This window comes from Bos grunniens, chromosome 16 (assembly GCF_055505025.1).
Source record: "Bos grunniens cultivar Pamir isolate PY7600 chromosome 16, Bosgru_T2T1.0, whole genome shotgun sequence".
NCBI lineage: Eukaryota > Metazoa > Chordata > Mammalia > Artiodactyla > Bovidae > Bos > Bos grunniens.
Window position 1 is genome coordinate 59,989,175 of NC_141180.1, and position 18,928 is coordinate 60,008,102.

Genomic DNA, 18,928 nt, shown 5'->3' on the forward strand with positions numbered 1-18,928 from the left:
TATGTTGTTCATATTTGCAGATCTTCTCACTTTTCTCTTGTTGATTTCTAGCTTCATACTATTGTAGTCAGAGGAGATAGATATGATTTCAATCTTTTAAATTTGCTAAGTTTTTTTGTGTGTGTGTGGCCTATTATATGATCTATCCTGAAGAATATTCCATGTGCTCTTGAGAAGAATGTGCATTCCACTGCTGTTGGATAGAATGTTCAATATATGTCCAATAAATTCATTCCTTATAAAGTGTTGTTCAATCCCAACATTGCCTTGATTTTCTCTTTGGACAATCTAGCCATTGCTAATAGTGGGGCTTTAAAATCTCTCACACTTTTAGTATTATTGCCTATTATATTGCCTTTCTGAATTTTCTTGTAGCCCACTGAATTCCTTTATAACACTTATTTTAAATTCTTATTGATTTGTAATATGCCATGCCTTTGGATTTGGCTGCTGGAAAATTGTCATTTAATTTTGTAATATCATGCTGCCCTTACTATTTATGGTGGCTGCTGAAAAGCATCTCTACTGTTGTATTTGAGGTAGACTTTCTTATTTTGCATGCTAAGTCACTTCAGATGTGCCCAACTCTTGGCAACACAATTGACCACATAGGGTCCTCTGTCTGTGGGATTCTCCAGGCAAGAATGCTGGAGTGGGTTGTCATGCCCTTCTTTTTTATTTTTTCAAGGCTTTATTTACTTTAATTCTAACAGTTCACCAGGTTAATAATTAGGAGCCTTCCTTTTGTTTTCCCAAAGGTAGTGCTATATACACAAGTTTCTTGTTCTTACTGGCAGTGACTTGCCCCTAAGGTTGGGCGCATACACAAAACAATACAGCAAAGGTAGTGCAAAGCCTGGAGAGATGTGTGCTTATTACTTGGGACTTTAAGTGTGTCCACAGCTCAGTAGAAGGTCCCTTAATTGTGTGCGTGGCGGGGGTGGGGGAGGGTGTCCTAGAGGGGCATGGGCAGTCTTTTTGCTGCCCAGGAGAAAGACGACGACTTCCTTCATTTTCTGTGCTCTGCTTACCTGCCTTTCTTTTACCTCCCACGGCCACTGAGTGTCCTCAGAGAGAACCTGGTGCCTTTAGTTGCAACACAGACAGGACAGACCCCCTACTCACCACCATCATCCTCTACCTCTACCTCCTCTTCCAGAAAGGTTGCACCAGCTCACTGACAGATTGGGATCTGCCTTCTCTGCCATGACTCCTCTGCTGCCACCAGATCCAGTGCCACTTCCCTTGCTCTGCCACCTCCTCTGCAGTCCAATCCATCCACTCTCAGGTGCACAGATGGATGGATACCTCAGGTTTTCTAGTATGCTGTGCAGAGGTGCTCTCTTTTTTTAATTTCTTTTCTTCTTCTGGTAATGTATGTCTGATTAGTTTTAAATCAAAGTGGAGAGAAAAAGGAAGAACCTCTGCTGCCATGATGCTGCCATCACATTTAGCAAGCCATTTAAACCAAAGACATAATCTCTACTCTCAAACTAATAGAAGTGAAAAATAATTTAACAGTAAAGAAAACCCTGTGAAAAGTGAAATACCATACAGGAAAAGGGAAATATCATGTCAGAAGTAAAGATCTGGAAAATATAAAAGCAGAAAAGGGTTTTTTTTTAAAATAAAAAAATCAGTAGGGAAAAGATGGGAGTCAAAGGAAGCATTTGAGTAGGTTCTCAGAGGATGCACAGCAATCCTGATCTGTGTATCTAAGATATCTTAACGTCTGTGCTGTGATATTCCTCAGGTACTTTAAGTCAACAGATCTAAAATAACTCCTCTCATCCTTCCTCCATACACAGCCACCCTCTGTTCTTCTCTTTTCAGTTCAGTTCAGTTCAGTTGCTCAGTCATGTCTGACTATTTGCAACCCCATGAATCACAGCATGCTAGGCCTCCCTGTCCATCACCAACTCCCGGAGTTCACTCAAACTCATGTCCATCGAGTCGGTAATGCCATCCTGCCATCTCATCCTCTGTCATCCCCTTCTCCTCTTGCCCCCAATCCCTCCCAGCATCAGAGTCTTTTCCAACGAGTCAACTCTTCACATGAGGTGGCCAGAGTATCGGAGTTTCAGCTTTAACATCAGTCCTTCCAATGAACATCCAGGACTGATCTCCTTTAGAATGGACTGGTTGGATCTCCTTGCAGTCCAAGGGACTCTCAACAGTCTTCTCCAACACCACAGTTCAAAAGCATCAGTTCTTCAGCACTCAGCTTTCTTCACAGACCAACTCTCACATCCATACACGACCACTGGAAAAACCATAGCCTTGACTAGACGAAACTTTGTTGGCAAAGTAATGTCTCTGCTTTTGAATATGCTATCTAGGTTGGTCATAACTTTCCTTCCAAGGAGTAAGCATCTTTTAATTTCATGGCTGCAATCACCATCTGCAGTGATTTTGGAGCCCCCAAAAATAAAGTCTGACACTGTTTCCACTGTTTCCCCATCTATTTCCCATGAAGGGATGGGACCACATGCCATGATCTTAGTTTTCTGAATGTTGAGCTTTACGCCAACTTTTTCTACAAGCCATTTCTCATGAATGACAATATTATTCAATCAGTCAGAAACTGCAAGACCAATTCTCTGCATTAGTTTGTGTCTTCACCTTTTAAAGATTAGCTTCTTGCAAAACCATTGTTTCCTAGGCACTAGTTTTCTACTCTGTTCCATCCTTCCGGCCACTGTTTGAATGGTCTTTCTAAAACCTGATCTAATCAAATCAAAGTCAATTTTTTCATAAAACCCTTTTGTGGCAATCCCACAAAACACCCCTAAATCTTCTGAATGACGTCTAAGGTTCTTAGGATGTCATAGTTCATCCACCCGGCCTCAGACTTCATCTCCCATGTCTTCTTTTACCACTTCAATCCTATGACAGAGCCATTCTATTCCTATAGTTCCCAGAATAGGCCATGTGCTCTCTTGCCTTCAAGCTATCACAAAACTATACCCTGTTCTTGAAATGACTTTTGCAACTACAACTTCCAAAGGGATGTATCTTTATAGTACTCTGAAAATTCTTCTGTATACTAATCATAATATTTATCTTCTTGAGAGAAAGGCTCACCTTTTATTTTATCTGTATCCCAACATATACTAAAGTATCTGATTCATAGGAGAAGCTAAACTAATGTCTGTGGAAGGACAGAGAAAGGAAAAAAAGAAGGAAGGAAGGAAGATAAGATAAGTAATAGCTGAAGTCAAGGCAGAAGGCAAAGTTCTTAACTAGTTTTCAGAGTTCTGTGTACAATACAAAGGGATATTAGATTCCCTGAATATTATCACTGAGGCCTTGGCATCACATATCTCCAAAATGTAATGGTCTTTGGTTCAAAAAAATTTATAGTGAAAGATGTCAAACAACAGGAAAAAACATAAGGCCCAAATAAAAGACATAAGTATTTTACAGTTCCCTAGAAGTTACTGGAAGAGCATCAAGAAGGGAGATCATGATTAAACAGTGTCAAATGCCATCAATCAGTCATGAAAACAAGGCCACTATTTCATGGGGTTTCAGGGTTAGAAGGAATCTTTCATTTTTCTTTTAACATTTTTATCCTAGTCAATATTCTATTCTAGTACAGGAAATAAAAATGTCATTTAGGGCAAAAATAGAGAAGATAAAGTAACACAATGTCTAGTAGAGCAGGCAATTCAAAGAAGACAGAGGGTAAAGAAGATAAGGAAAGAAACATTTATTCAAAAAGGCTGATATAAAGTCAAATTCATGATAATAGATAAAATGGTTTTTCATGGTTATTTAACCCTTTTTACCATTAAAATTTTTTATTGGAAAATAACTGCTTTACATTGTGCTCGTTTCTGCTATATGACAACATGAATCAGCTATATGTATACATATATCACCACCCTCTAGAGTTCCCCTCCCAGCGCACCCCCCAATCGCACCCTTCTAAGTCATCACAAAGCATCGAGCTGAGCTCCCTATGCTATATAGTGGCTATTCACTAGCAATTTACTTTATAGATGGTAGTGTATATACATCAATACTACTCTCTCAATTCACCCTACCCTCTCCTTCCCCTGTTTCCATGTCCACAGGTCTGTTCTCTACATCTCTGTCTCTATTCCTGCTCTGCAAATAGGTTATCAGTACCATTTTTCTAGATTCTGAGCCTTTAATATTTCAAATGCCTATAGTAAATCTGGTTGACCCTTGATAATGAGGCTGTTCAGGGCACCAACACCCCACTCAGTCAAAAATCCTATGCATAATCTTACATCAGCCCAAATACCCGCAGTTCAGTTCAGTCACTCAGTCGTGTCCACCTCTGTGACCCCATGGACTGCAGCATGCCAAGCTTCCCTGTCCATCACCAACTTCCGGAGCTTACTCAAACTCATGTCCACTGAGTCGGTGATGCCATCCAACCATCTCATCCTCTGTCGTCCCCTTCTCCTCCCACCTTCAATCATTCCCAGCATTCAAACAATTGGGGATTGTGCATTATTGTAGAACGCATCTGTTGAAAAAAATATCTGAATATAAGTGGACCTGGGTAGTTCAAACCCATTTAGTTCAAAGGTAAACTGTACTCTATTAATGAAATTAATGAAAACATTATTCTCTCCTTCACCAGCAATAAACAGCTGACATCCTTTACAAAGGAGAGAGAAAAAGTATACGGTATACAGATATGCCTAATACTTTTTTCAACTAATATATTAGTTTGAGCTTACCCCTTACATGTAATTATCACATAAGATAAGCAATCACATTATCTGTCTTGAGTTTATGCTTTTTAAACTCTCCCAGTAATAATGTTGACATATAATACTTAGTCAAAAGGAAGATTAAATAATTTCTTTTTGGAGTTATTAAAAATCTCTGGGTTTTTAAAACAGCCATTTAATTAAAAGTATATATATATATACTAATAAGAACCATACATTAAATTAAATTAAAGGGAAATGCTTTGAAATAACTAGTAGTTAGCTTTGTGCTAAATTTTAAGTTATGGGCTGAAATTTGACTTCTACACACATTTTTCTGTTGCCATTTTTTAACTGCTTAAAAATGAAATTTACAGATACTTGGGTTACCACTGGGATGCTGCATACTCATACAATATGTCATGAACTGCTAGACATTTTATGTTTAAAATGAAAAATGTGGGTAACACTTTATTTTAATGGTATATTAATTAGTTCCAAATTACAATGAAAATCCTATAGCTGTGAATAAAATATGACATCTAAATGAATTTGAAATAAATTTATTATGATCAGTATTATCACAATGAATACTAAATGAATTAATAATGATGAAAGACCAAAAGCATTACCAGGAATCTAATAAAACACTGAGAAAAAGTGGGAAGTTTCCAGTCACTTCATCATCAACTAGAAATAAGTATTATAACCCTGTATAACACTATGTGCATATATATCATTAGTGGCCAGAAAATAACTGACAATAATTAAAAAATGAAAAAAATGTGTGATTAAATATTTTTCCTTAATATGCAAAAAATCTGCATTTTACACATCAAAATACTATGCTTAGTCTGACCTTAGCTGTTGAATAAATGCTAGACTAAAAACCCAATACCCTTTGCTTCTTATTGTCATTTAACTTGTAGCTATTTCAGACATTAGGAATAAAATTCCAGTATTAGCTGTCAACCTACTCCAGTATTCTTGCCTAGAAAACCCCACAGACAGAGGAGCCTCGTGGGCTACAGTCCATGGGTTCACAAAGAGTCTCACATGACTGAGCAGCAGGTAAGACATGGCATGGTTATAAGACATATTGATGTCCAAAATGATTATTTTTTCCATATCACTTCACTATTGGGTCTTAAGGATTTCAAACTCCTTAAATGCAGGAATTATGCTTATTTTCTACTTTGGATTCTGATTATTACCTATGTTTCTAATAAAAGGTCAGTTACTACTGGATGATGAGAAATAGGACATTTTACATGGTACAAGTTCAATGAATCATAGGTTACAAACACACTGGCATTATTTATTTATTTATTTTTCTGGCTGCATGGCATACAGGATCTTAATTCCCCAACCAGGGATTGAGATTTTGCCCCCTGGCACCCCTCTCCCCCCGTAGTGAAAGCAGTGGAAACTCAGAGTCCTAACAACTGGATTGCCAGGCAGTGTGTTTAAGAGTTAGTCACTCAGTCATGTCTGACTCTTTGTGACCATTGACTGTAGCCCATCAGGCTCCTCTGTCCATGGAATTCTCCAAACAAGAATATTGAAGAGGGTAACCATTCCCTTCTCCAGAGAATCTTCTTGACCCAGGGATTGAACCTAGGTCTCCCACATTGCAGGCAGATTTTTTTTTTACTTTCATTAATAGTTTTCATTACAGCTCTTGTTACTATTATTACCTCACAGTCCAATGAATCAGGGGTTGCTAATACATAAGCAATTTTTTTCCAGCTGCATGGCATGCAGGATCTTAGTTCCCCAATCAGGGATCGAAGTCATGGCCCTCTGTAGTGAAAGCAGTGGGAGTTCTAATAACTGGACTGTCAGGAGTGTCTAGCATTAGATCATCAAGTAGGAATTATCATAGCTTGTCATGTAGATTTATACATGTTAGCGTACTTTAAAAATTTTTTATATTTACTTTTCTTCCTCCTCCTTCTCACTTCACTAAAGAAATCAGCAGTGGGCAAGGAAAGCAAAGATCTTTGTGGGGTGGGGTGGGGGGAATAGGAGGACCCCATGGCTCAGCATGGAGTATCAGAGCCTATGTGGGGTACAATGGGCATCCACACGGAGGGTCAGCCTGGGGTACGATGTCCCATCTGAGTAAGGAGAGTGTTCCCATGGAGAAGAGGCATGGCTTTAGGGTGTTGAGGAAGGGTGAAAACAGTGTACAGTTGGAAGGTCACCAGCACAGGGAATCAGAGACCAAGAGTGATGAAAAGGTATCTGAGTTAGCTGGGAACCGGCAGTTCAGCACAGAGAGGAAACCCTCGCACAGAATTAAAGGTGGTATCCCTAAAAGAGGAAGTAGTTACAGTGACAGGAGTTTGATTATACACAGAGGGATTATTCAAATAAGTGAATATGTTAAAAATAATGAGCCAGGTTTCTGTTAGAAAAGGGGCAAAAATACTAGAACAAACTCTGTAGTGCTGGATTTGAAACAGAATTGTTAACATAAACTCATGGATTTCAATAGCCACATGGATGGGTTAATGGATAGATCGATCAACACCTAGACTTCTAGATAAAGTATAGATGTAAACTCTGTGCCAATGCATGCATACACATATTTTCTAGCTCTGTCCACGTGACAAGGCCTGAGAACAGCAACGCCCAACGACACAGGCATCTACTAAAAGAAACAAGAGGTCCTTGAAAAAATGAGATAACCCCAGGGTTGCGACAGGAAAAGTAAAAGCTTAGCCTCGATGTTTTTTTGTGTGTCAGAAAGCAGGAGAATATTACCATGAGCAGGACACAAAAGGAAGTGGCTCCCATTAGACAAATCTGGGATAATGCTAGCATAAAGATAGGTAAGGGTAATGGGGTCTAACCCATGGATTAAAATAGGATCATGTGTCCATAATGATATAAATAAGAAAATAAGTAAATTGAAAGTTAGAAGAGGAACAGAATACATTCATAGCCTCAAATCAATTGCTTTTAAAAAATATTACAAAAAAAAAAAGAATCTCACAGTGGAGAAGCCTAGCAGACAAAATCTTAAGGACATTATCCAAATGTCTCTCTATCAGTAACTGGATGAATCAAGATGATACAGTACCTGGTAGATGTACTAAGAAGACTCCAGCATCATTTCTGTGATATTTCTGCCATAGGTACATACCCTGAATCTACTGGAGGAAAAATTAGACAAACCTAAACTGAAGGAAATTCCACAAAATAACTGACCTGTGATCTTCACAGGTGGCAAAGTCATGAAAACTGAAGAAAATCTGAGAAAATATTCTATATTAAAGATAACTGAAGAGACAAAACAAGAATTTTTGCTATAAATAACACTATTGGGACAACTGGCAAAGCTTGAATGGAGTCTGAAGATTGGATGGTGGAAGTGTACGAACGTTAATTTCTTGATTTTGATGGTAGTACTGTGATTATATAGAAAATGTACTTATGTGGAAAAAGAATTTGGAAGGCAATGGGCTATCAGATTGCAACCTACCCCGATTTCAGTCAGTTCAGTTCAGTCACTCAGTCGTGTTCGACTCTTTGCGAGCCCATGGACTCAGCATGCCAGGCTACCCTGTCCATCGCTAACTCCTGGAGTTTACTCAAACTCATGTCCATTGAGTCGGTGATGCCATCCAGCCATCTCATACTCTGTCATCCCCTTCTCCTCCCGCCTTCAGTCTTTCCAGCATCAGGGTCTTTTCAAATGAGTCAGTTCTTCACATCAGGTGGCCAAAATATTGGAGCTTCAGCTTCAGCATCAGTCCTTCCAATGAATATTCAGGACTTTAGGATGGACTGGTTGGATCTCCTTGCAGTCCAAGGGACTCTCAAGAGTCTTCTCGAACACCACAGTTCAAGAGCATCAATTCTGTGGCACTCAGCTTTCTTTATGGTCCAACTCTCACACCCATACGTGACTAGTGGAAAAACCATAGCTTTGACTAGACGGACCTTTGTTGGCAAAGTGATGTCTCTGCTTTTTAATATGCTATCTAGGTTGGTCATAACTTTTCTTCCAAGGAGCAAGCGTCTTTGAATTTCATGGCTGCAGTCACCATCTGCAGCAATTTTGGAGCCCCCAAAAATAAAGTCTCTCACTGTTTCCACTGTTTCCCCATCTATTTGCCATGAAGCGATGGGACCAGATGCCATGATCTTAGTTTTCTGAATGTTGAGTTTTAAGCCACCCTTTTCACTCTCTTCTTTCACTTTCATTAAGAGGCTCTTTAGTTCTTCTTGGCTTTCTGCCATATTTAGTTTTTTAAGAAGTCTCTCTATACCGTATTGTAAGTTTAATGTAAGTTTGAGATTGTATACACACACACACACATAAAAGAAAGGCATCTCAATAATGTTTTAAATTCTTCAAATACTTTTCATAGTTTAAAATATATTTTTAATATTTAAAGTATACTCAAGAATAAGGAAAATTATGATGTATAAGGAGAACCATCTTATAATGATAAAAATGTTAATTTATCAAGCAGATTTGATATTTTTAAAGGCATATACAACTAATAGTATAACTTTAAAATACATGAAGTAAAACCTGACAAAACTAAAAGGGGAAATAGACAAATTTAGTTTGGAAATTATAGTGGGGAACTGCAACATGTCTCTCTGAATAATTGATAAGACAGCTGTCAAAACATGAACATTTATCAGCCAACCTAATCTAATTGACATTTATAGAACACTCTACCCAGTAATACATATTTGGTATATCTTCAAATTCACTGATCTTTCATTTGAAACATTTTAGTCTGATATTAAGTCCATTTAGTTACTGCTGGTACCAAGACAAATTTCTGATTTTTTAAAAATTTGTTTTCTGACACTTTACCAAATTCATCTTATTTACAAGATGGTTTTTTAAAGGATTATTTTACATCTTCTCAGTTGTATAATTTCATGATCTGTAATCAACTTTTATTCCTTCCCTTTCAATACTTACTCATTTTTTTCTTTTATTACAGTATTGACTACTATTTCCAGAAAAAAAAGTTCCAAATAGTAGAATCAATATGCATTTTTCTCTTGCTTTTGAATGAAATCTATATTGTATTTCATCAATACACAAGATGTTGGCTATTGGTTTTAGAAACATATTCTTTATTACTAAGCACATTTCCTTTTATTTCTCATTTACAAACATTTTCAAACACTTAAGAACTTTATCTGAGTGACGGTTACACAGATATACACTAATGTAAAAGTTATTGAGCAAAACACTTATAGTTTACGTACTTCATTAAATGTATATATCAAAATGTTAAGAATCTTTATAAAGAAAGGACAAATACTCAGAAATAGATACTAAATTTATCAACTGCCTTTTTTATACCCACTGAGTAGATCATATATCCTTTGATCTACTTTGATCTTAGATCATATGATCCTTTGATCATATATCCTGAGTAGATCTTTTTATCCTTTGTCCTCCTGTTGTGACTGCCTATAATATTATGAATTTACTGGGTGTTAATTAATCTGCCAATTATTTAGTCTTCTTAGCTGACATGTCAATAGGTTTTATTGTCTCTTTCACAGATGAGAAAACTGATATCAAAAGTGTTTAAGTCAGGTAAGAGCGTAAATTTAAGAGCTTAAATTTAAGTCTAAAGTGACACAGAATAGGATTTTAACTCTTCCTGCATGCTGGCATAAATCCTTCTTGCATACTTGGCAGAAGCCTTGCTAAATGTCACTGGTCATAACAGAGTATAACTGAACAGAAACAACCAGCAATTAATTAGAATCAGAGGAAGGAACTCATGTCTATCTGATTACGCTATTATCCATTTAGGTTACTAGGACCAAAATGATTGTCCAAAGAAAAGGACACCAAACCAAGTAATCAGCCTAAGAAGGCAGTCAGGAACCTTTGACTATGTTGCAGTTAGAAACAAATTAAGTTCATGGGAAGAGTGGATTCCAGAATCAGGCCAACTTAAAGAACATCATACTTCAGGTTGACACAAGGTAATGAAGTCCACTCTAATCACTGGTCTTGTACTGGAGAGTACTTGCCATATCAGGTGTTTTCCTTTCCTCAAGCTGACCTTAGAAAGGCAGGTTAGGCTTTATGTATTTGATGTACTTACTTCCATGCTGGGACTTGAATTAAAGTCCCCAGACTCCAAGCATGGCTTCCCTGATGGCTCAACAGTAAAGAATCTGCCTGCAATGCAGGAGACATGAGTTCAATTCCTGGGTTGGGAAGATCCCCTGGAGAAGAAAATGGCAACCTACTCTAGTGTTCTTGCCTGGGAAATTCCATGGACAGAGGAGCCTGGCGGGCTACAATCCATGGGGCCACAAAAGAGTTGGACACAACTGAGCGACTAAACAGCAAGCAATCCAAGTATAACTTTGGACTGAGATAGATCAGACTTCATTAGATCTTTGTTCTTACTGAACAAGTAATTTACACTTTAAAGATTTCATTTTCCTCCATTGTAAAGTAGGAAAAATAAAATCACGTCATATGATTATTGTGGAAATCAACATAATATTTGTGAAAGTATTTTACAGAGTTCTCAGCACATAGCATATATTCAATCCCATTTATTTCTCTTTTTACTCTCTCCTCTCTAGCCTCATGCATTCCCCATGCCCCATTTAAGAGGGTGAGAGTCCTGGAAATTTGACAGTTGACCACCTGGTCACTATAGTGTCTCTACCAAACTTCCAGCCCTCTTCCTGAGCACCTGCTTTCTCTATATTCCCCTACACACACTTTTCCCTATCGCTAAATTAATTAAAAGATGTTTTGACATCTATTAGGTTAATTTCTGCTTATATATCCTTAGAAAACTATATACTGGAGTGGGTAGCCATTCCCTTCTCCATGGGATCTTCCTGACTCAGAGATCAACCCTGGGTCTCCTGCATTGCAGGCAGATTCTTTTACTGTCTGAGTCACTAGGGAAGCCCACATACAGTTCCAAACTATTTCAAATGTTATTTTTTTTATATAAGCAAATTCAACTGAAGTTTTCATAACAAGCAAAAGAGGTCACAAAGAGTTAAACTAATAAATGATGTAATTGGAGAAGGAAAGCAGAAGAAAAAAAAAGAAAACAAATAAAAATGCTTTATCCAATTTAAAAATAAGTCCAAGTTTTCTTTATAGACAGAGGCAGATCAAGTCACTCCTCTATCGAAAATCCCCAATGACCTCCTACCTTAATCAGGGTAGAATCCAGTATCTTTACTGTGGCTTAAAAGCCCCACATGATCTGACCTCCAACACTGCTTTGCAACGCATATATGCAGGCTTCTGACAACAGGGGTATAGCAGTTAATGTTACAGCTCCTGAAGGCTGTAACATCTCTTAGATCTCTACCTAGTAGGCCTGCTCATTCACTTTTATTAGGACTCTGTTCAAATATCTCCTGATCAGAGGAGCCTCATCAGCCCACTCCATTTAAAACAGCATATTTAGTTCGCTTCTTGCCTACCCTGCTTTATTCTTTGCTATTATAATCACCCTAAGATAAAATATTATATGTAAGTTTATTTATGTTCTGTTTACCTCATGACTTTTTTGTTCACTGCTATATCCTCAATACATGGAACAGTCCTTAGCACATAGTAGGTGCTCTGTCAGTATTTAATTAATCAGTGAATAGTTAATTCATAAAGAGTACTGAGAATCTAAGTAGAGTGCATTAAGTCCTCATAAGAAATGTTCATGTTAAAAAATAAGTTTCTTCTGAATAATGTTAAAATCTAAAATAAAATAAAATATAGCTTATACATGAAAACTCATGACAGAGGACAAGAATTACAAAGTAGCTTAACATAGGGTGATGGCTTTATATCAATACGTGTGTATATGTATAGCTGAATCACTTCGCTGTACACTTGAAACTAACACAACATTGTAAATCAACGATACTCCAACATAAAATGAAAAATTAAATTAAAAAAAAGAAACTAACTTAACCCATCACAAATTTCCTGGATTCTAATTATTTAAAACCTTAAAATGTTCTGCTTGCAAAGAGAAATACACAAAACAATACGATTAACTCGTATCCGATCAAGGTGGCTCAATATTGATGTTACAAGTTGTATGTTACTGCATTAAATTTGCTTAAAGAAATAATAAAAACAATTTTAACAACTGCAAGTGGGATTCAAAGGTGTAACATTTTGCACATCCAAAAAAACAAAAAAAAAGAGAGAGCCAATAATGAAGAGAGATGCACTAGAATACATATATAATCTAAATAATATGACATAAAAAAGATACCACACAGTGGAAACTCAGTGGAATTCAGTGGAAGTAGGACATTTTGAACTCATTCCTTTTAGTATTTGACACATTAAATAAGGATATGGGGGAAATGAACTATGATTAATGAACATATCCCAAACTCTTTTTTTCCACAAATAGGACAGTATAAATGATCAATAAGTCACAAAGAAATCTCAGTAGTTTGGAAGACTAGAAATGAAACTAGGAAGTAATTTGAAAGTTGAAAAAAAAAAAAAGGCCAATACTTAGACATATAGCAACTGGGTATTATCTTCTTGCTGCCCAGTAACATCCTAGACAGGATTTTTAGCCTCTTTGATGAGTAAACCACCAAATATGAACACCCACAAAACATTTCTTGTGGAGCAACTTCCCAGAGGGCTTGGGGGGGGGGGTCTGATAATGCACGTATCTTTCCATACCCCTAGCTTTCTCATTGTATCAGCTACTACCATACTTCTCCCAGGTGGCGCTAGTGGTAAAGAACCAGCCTACCAATGAAGGAAATATAAAAGACACAGTTGGATCCCTGTGTGGGGGAAGATCCCTGGAGGAAGGCATGGCAACCCACTCCAGTATTCTTGCCTGGAGAATCCCATCGACAGAGGAACCTGGTGAGCCACAGTCCATAGAGTTGCACAGAGTCAGACATGACTGAAGCAACTTAGCAGGCACCATACACCTCACTTCTTGGAGTTCCAAATCTTTCCCCTCTGTTAGGCAAAGAAGCTCATCTCTTCCTCAGTGGACACCCAGGCCCTGGAGGATTTAGGTGCTAATCTAAGCACTTAGTCATAGTTTATTTTTCCCAACAAAGTCGTGTTTTAACTTCAGAGGCAATTTGGTGTCAGCTGTTAAACATGCTTGCCACTGTCTTGTTACCAACTGAGAAGGAAAACATTAAAACAAGCCAAGAAGAATTAAAATGGTTTCTTCCCGCTCTGTTGCCTATATGATAATAGATTTGGCCAACCATGTGCTTAGGCCGTTTGGACTTCTGGATTTTGGTGCTTTTTGCCCCTTAATTCATCAAAACCAGTGTGGTGCAAAGAAAATCTTGGCTAGGGTGGTAGTGAAGATCATAGGCCTTAGAGTTGGGCTTTGGTTTTGAGACTTAGCTGTATGACTTCATACAAATTACTAATCTGGCTGAATCTCATTTTCCTTGCCTTGTATAAAGAAGGAATAAACATACAACTTGTACAGATGTTTATGAATTAAATGATAGGCTCATACACCATTTTTTTTTTTTTTTTACAATGTCTCCCTTCTTATGCAAAATGGGGCCTGACAGGAACCTATGTGAGAAATGCAGACATGCTGGCCAAAACTGAGACCCAGAGAATCAGTCTGCATTTTACCAAGACCCTCGGGTGATTCTGATGTACACAGTGTGCAAAGAACTGATCTGGTCAATAACACAGGGGAAAAAGAAAACAATTTCTTAAGAAAATTACCTGTTGATTTTTTCATATGTTAACATTTTATATGCGTTTTTCTTCTTTGCTATTCAATACCTTGTTCTTTTTTCTTTTAACTAGACAAACTTGGGAATTTCAATTCCTTCTTTAAAGACTTTCATTCATATTGAAAATATTAATATTAATAATAAATTCTCCAGGCCAGAATACTGGAGTGTGTAGCCTTTCCCTTTGCCAAGGGATCTTTCCTACCCAGGGACTGAACCCAGGTCTCCCGCATTGCAGGTGTATTCTTTACCAGCTGAGCCACAAGGGAAGCCCAAGAATGTATTAGGTGAGATAAATGTTAGAATAAGAACAGCTCAGCAAGATTGTCTTCTTAGTATATTTTCTATTGGTCTGGTATGTCACTATATTCTACCAATGTCCTTTTCACTTTTTTGGAACTTCTCTTAGCTTAGAAAATGTCCTGAGGCATTGCTTCCAGAAGACCATTGTTCAAAGGAACCTTTTGTAGGATGTTTAGGTGTAGAGAGATGGATAGGGCCGCCAGTGTCTTCTTCAGCCCTCTTAACAAATTGGTATTGATTATCCTGTCAGAATAGTTTACATACTGCCACTCTGGGAAGACGAGTCATAGAACAGTTGAGTTCAGCGACATTCGTGACATAATGGAGGTAGATGGGGGACACTCCGAGCTCACCCAGCTAAGGAGACAGGGTGAGCCCAGTGAGGCCATCAAACTTTCCATAAGAGGACACAGGTTTCATCCCATTGTGGCGTGATGATGTCAAAGGAAAACACTTATCGTACAATTTTATTTCTACTGGAATTTTACTTAAATTATCTCCAGATGATAACCATGGCCCCCTGCATCGGGAATCCCCCTGTATGCTAACACTACTTTCAAAAATTCGTGATTCTGTTTGCAGACTACCAACGAGGAAGAGAAGTGAGGGGTACTCAATTACGCAATGAATTCACAGGACGTTCCTGCTGAGGAGTAACGGGATGGGGGTGAAGCCAGGCCTTTTCGCGCTCCCCTAACTGATACCCTACCTGTTCCTGTAGTAATATTGCTGTGCTATGCTCTTCGACCGGGCTTGCAGCCTGGCTAACGTGGCCATAGCCTCCGCCTGCCCGAGGCACCTCCGGAGTTACTCTCGGTCTCCTAGGCAACCGGGCTAAACCATTCCGCCGATCCCCGGGATTCAACTTTCGTTGACTTCACATTTTTTTCCTCCAACACTCTTTCAGTGTCCGAAACACCAGAAAGAAAAACTAAGAAATTTTGCTAATTAAAGATTTCAAATTATTGACCCCTCTCCCTTCTATGAGGAAAAAAGAGGAGATTTTCAGAGAAAGAAGCAGTGGAGGTGGGGAGGGGAACTAATGGTTGCTCCGAGCTTCCGTTTTCCGCCTGCTGTCGGCTTCCGGAAGCTCAGCTCAAAATGCTGAACTGCTCCTGGGAAGTCGCTGGTGGTGCGGTAGTTGGAGTCTGTTCTCGGGCCTGAGCCTCGAGGCCAGGCTCTTGGGTGTCGTTAATGTTCGGGGCCGCCGGGCGCCAACCGATCGGAGCTCCAGCCGCCGGGAACAGCTGGTGAGGCTGGCCGCCCTGGGGATGGGCGATCCGGAAAGGGTGTGATGGCCGGGGCCCGCTGGACCTGGAATAGAAGGGGGAGGGAGTTGTGATGGATGATCTGAAGACCTTTAGGCCTTGCTCTCTTTTCGTTCCTGGGATGGACGCAGTTTAAGGAAGGCGTGGAAGTGTGTGCTAAAGATTTGCGAAGGAATACAGTCAATGCTTGCTGATTGCTTGTCTACTACGCCACAATAATGTAGGAGGAAAGCTTTCTGTACGCCCGGAGCAATTCATTTCTTCGTTGACTGTTGACAAGACGAGGATTACAGAAGAATCTATCTTACTATAGGCATTATTTCCTCATTTTCCTTTTTAAATTTGCAAGATTGTACCAGGTGTTTTCGAAGATCAGTTCCCAGAAATCTAGACTTCTGAAAGTTTAGAAGTGGAGGAGACTGCCTTCCTACCCCTCTTTTTTTGGAGTAGGCGTAACCTACCAGTTTCTGTCCCTTGAACGTGCCATTCTAGTTCAAATGAGATGTGCATTGGATGTCCCCTGAGAACTTAAAATGTCAGGGTTAAATTTAGGGTTCGACTGCAGTGTTATACCGCTAAACCACTTTAGAATAATAAACTGCTTTGACTTGGCAGAGTTCTTTCACAAATTGCTACGTTCTATCCTTATGAAGGCCCTGTGATAGGAGATTATCACAGGCACAGAATGGTTAAGGGACTTGTTCCGTGTTTCCATGCGGCCTTTAGCCCTAGAGCTGGAAGCTGGGTTTTGGATTTCTAGTTGAAAACTATTTCTACTCCTGTGTTTCTCACAAGACGTTTTCCTCCAAGTACACCCAAGACGAGCAGTGAAACAAAATTTCCACTGACGTTCTCAAACCATAAAGTTGAACAACACGTGAAATGCAGCTGAAATGTGTCAGTCCATTCCTAGATTCCGCAACAAATGAGAATCTGAGGGATTCTAGTAGTCAGTGATCTCCAAGAATTTCTTTTGCATCACCTATCATTGAAAAAAGAATATCTTGCTTAGAATGTTTTGAATGAGATCAGATCGTTCTGTAGTTAATTTTATAATGAATAGACTTGGTTATGCTCCTTTGAAATTTTTTTTTTAGTTGAAATATCGTTAACTTACAATATTGTATTAGTTTTAGCTGTTCAGCACTGTGATTCAATATTTTTACAGATTGTACTTCTTTAAACATTATTACAAAATAATGGAGATGGGGCAAATTAGGGGTATGAGATTGAGATACAAGCTACTATGTACACAATAGATAAGCAACAAGGATACAAGTTATAGCACAGGGAATTATAATCATTATCTTGGTTATGCTCCTTTTAAATACATTTTCCTGTGAGAATAATAAGGAGCACTTTTTTTTTTAAATGAGCATTTTAGTTTAATGGTAATTAGCATAAAATAAAACACATAATTCTTAAGTGCTTAGTATTTTTAGTTTTGGCAGTTGTATATACAGTGTAACCACAACACAAAGCAAGATACAGGACATTCCTATCATCCCAAGCAGGAGTCCCTCTCCAGATTACCTTTCTTAATGTTTCACCATTCAGCATCTTTTTAAGAGGGGGAGACAAAATGTGCCCTATAGATTGGTCTGCTCTTGCTGTAGTGATACTGGTTTGTAGGATAGATGACAATATAATGCAAAAATATGACTTTTTAAACTCCTCTTCCTCCTTCTATCCAAATCGTGGTCAGGTACCTCTTTGTAAGGGAAGATCCTTTGGAGTAGGAAATGGCAACCCACTCCAGTACTTTTGCCCGGAAAATTCCATGGATAGAGGAGCCTGGGGGGCTATAGTCCCAAGGTGTGTCACCAAGAGTCAAACATGACTGAACATACATACACACACACACACACACACACACACACACATATACATCCTTTTTGTAATATAGAGAAACTTCTTTCAGTTCTCTATTTTACTTGAGATGGAATACATCCTTTCTTATGGCATCAGAGTATAATATAGTGCCTAGCATGTTATTTGTGTTTTTGAATAAAATTCTTGAATTATCCCTGATTTGACAGAACGAGTGTTCCAGAAATTTGGATCCTGTATTTTCTAGTTTATCTGTGCAACTATCTTGTTACTCAGACTTTCTTAATGGAATTTTCTTTTTTATTCATTCATCAGACATTGACTGTACTATACATGTGTGTTTTATCCCAATGTCGACATCTCAGTGCCAGTCAGGATGCTACTTAGTTGGTGTAGTTAATTGGTACCAGCTTTTGCATATATATGTCATCTCAGGTATTGGGTTGCCAAGAAGTTTGGGCATTTTTCTACAGTGTTACGGAAAACCTGGACAAACTTTTTGGTCAACCCAATAAATCTTTTGAAATAGGTGCTGTTGTTCTTTGTATTTTAGAGATGGCAAGACAGGAGCAGATATTGTTTAAATATTAATAACTTAGCCAAGCATCATATTTGCAGTATGATTCTAGTATATCTGGGCTTCCCTTGTGGCTCAGCTGGTAAAGAATCCACCTACAATGCAGGAGACCTGGGTTTGATCCCTGGGTTAGGACGATCCCCTGGAGAAGGGACACTTCCAGTATATCTAAAAAAAAAAAATTCTTAGTTATTCTAGTATATTGCCTGTGCGTCTGAGTGAGATACCATATCACAAGGAATATGTAAACTGGAAAGGATACGCACAGGTTTGTTAACTAGGCCTGATGTAGTTAACTCCCACCTTGACTTCAACCTTTTCTCCAGTGTCTAGGTTAGTTTTTCAATTTTTAGGCACCACGTGGGTAAGTGTAGAGGATTTCTCTCTTAATCTTTTGTTGAAAAGTAGAACTGATATTTTATAAGTTAAAAGCCTAAGGAAGAAAAGCTTTATACAGTTAAAAAAATCCTATGATTATTGTGTGTGTGTCAGGAAATATGTTTTTTGTACAAGTTGTTCTTGTA

At 38.4% G+C, this 18,928-nt stretch overlaps 2 protein-coding genes across 22 annotated transcripts in view; one reads left to right on the forward strand and one right to left on the reverse strand.

Annotated features, from left to right (window-relative positions):
• The window catches only part of SPATA17 (spermatogenesis associated 17), a 249,351-nt gene extending 233,809 nt beyond the window's left edge, over nucleotides 1-15,542 (reverse strand). For all 5 annotated transcript variants that reach the window (XM_086345295.1, XM_086345297.1, XM_086345294.1 and 2 more), the window contains exon 1: nucleotides 15,439-15,542. In XM_086345295.1, coding sequence (XP_086201421.1) covers nucleotides 15,439-15,506 — 68 coding nt within the window. In that variant the 5' untranslated portion in view covers nucleotides 15,507-15,542. The remainder of the gene's footprint in view (nucleotides 1-15,438) is intronic.
• Nucleotides 15,543-15,801: 259 nt separating this feature from the next.
• GPATCH2 (G-patch domain containing 2) overlaps nucleotides 15,802-18,928 on the forward strand; it is a 195,005-nt gene continuing 191,878 nt past the window's right edge. For all 17 annotated transcript variants that reach the window (XR_015143619.1, XR_015143616.1, XR_015143620.1 and 14 more), the window contains exon 1: nucleotides 15,802-15,979. Coding sequence is in view for 6 of the 17 variants with exons in the window: in XM_086345287.1 (XP_086201413.1) it covers nucleotides 15,924-15,979 (56 nt within the window). In the remaining 11 variants the exon portion in view is untranslated. The remainder of the gene's footprint in view (nucleotides 15,980-18,928) is intronic.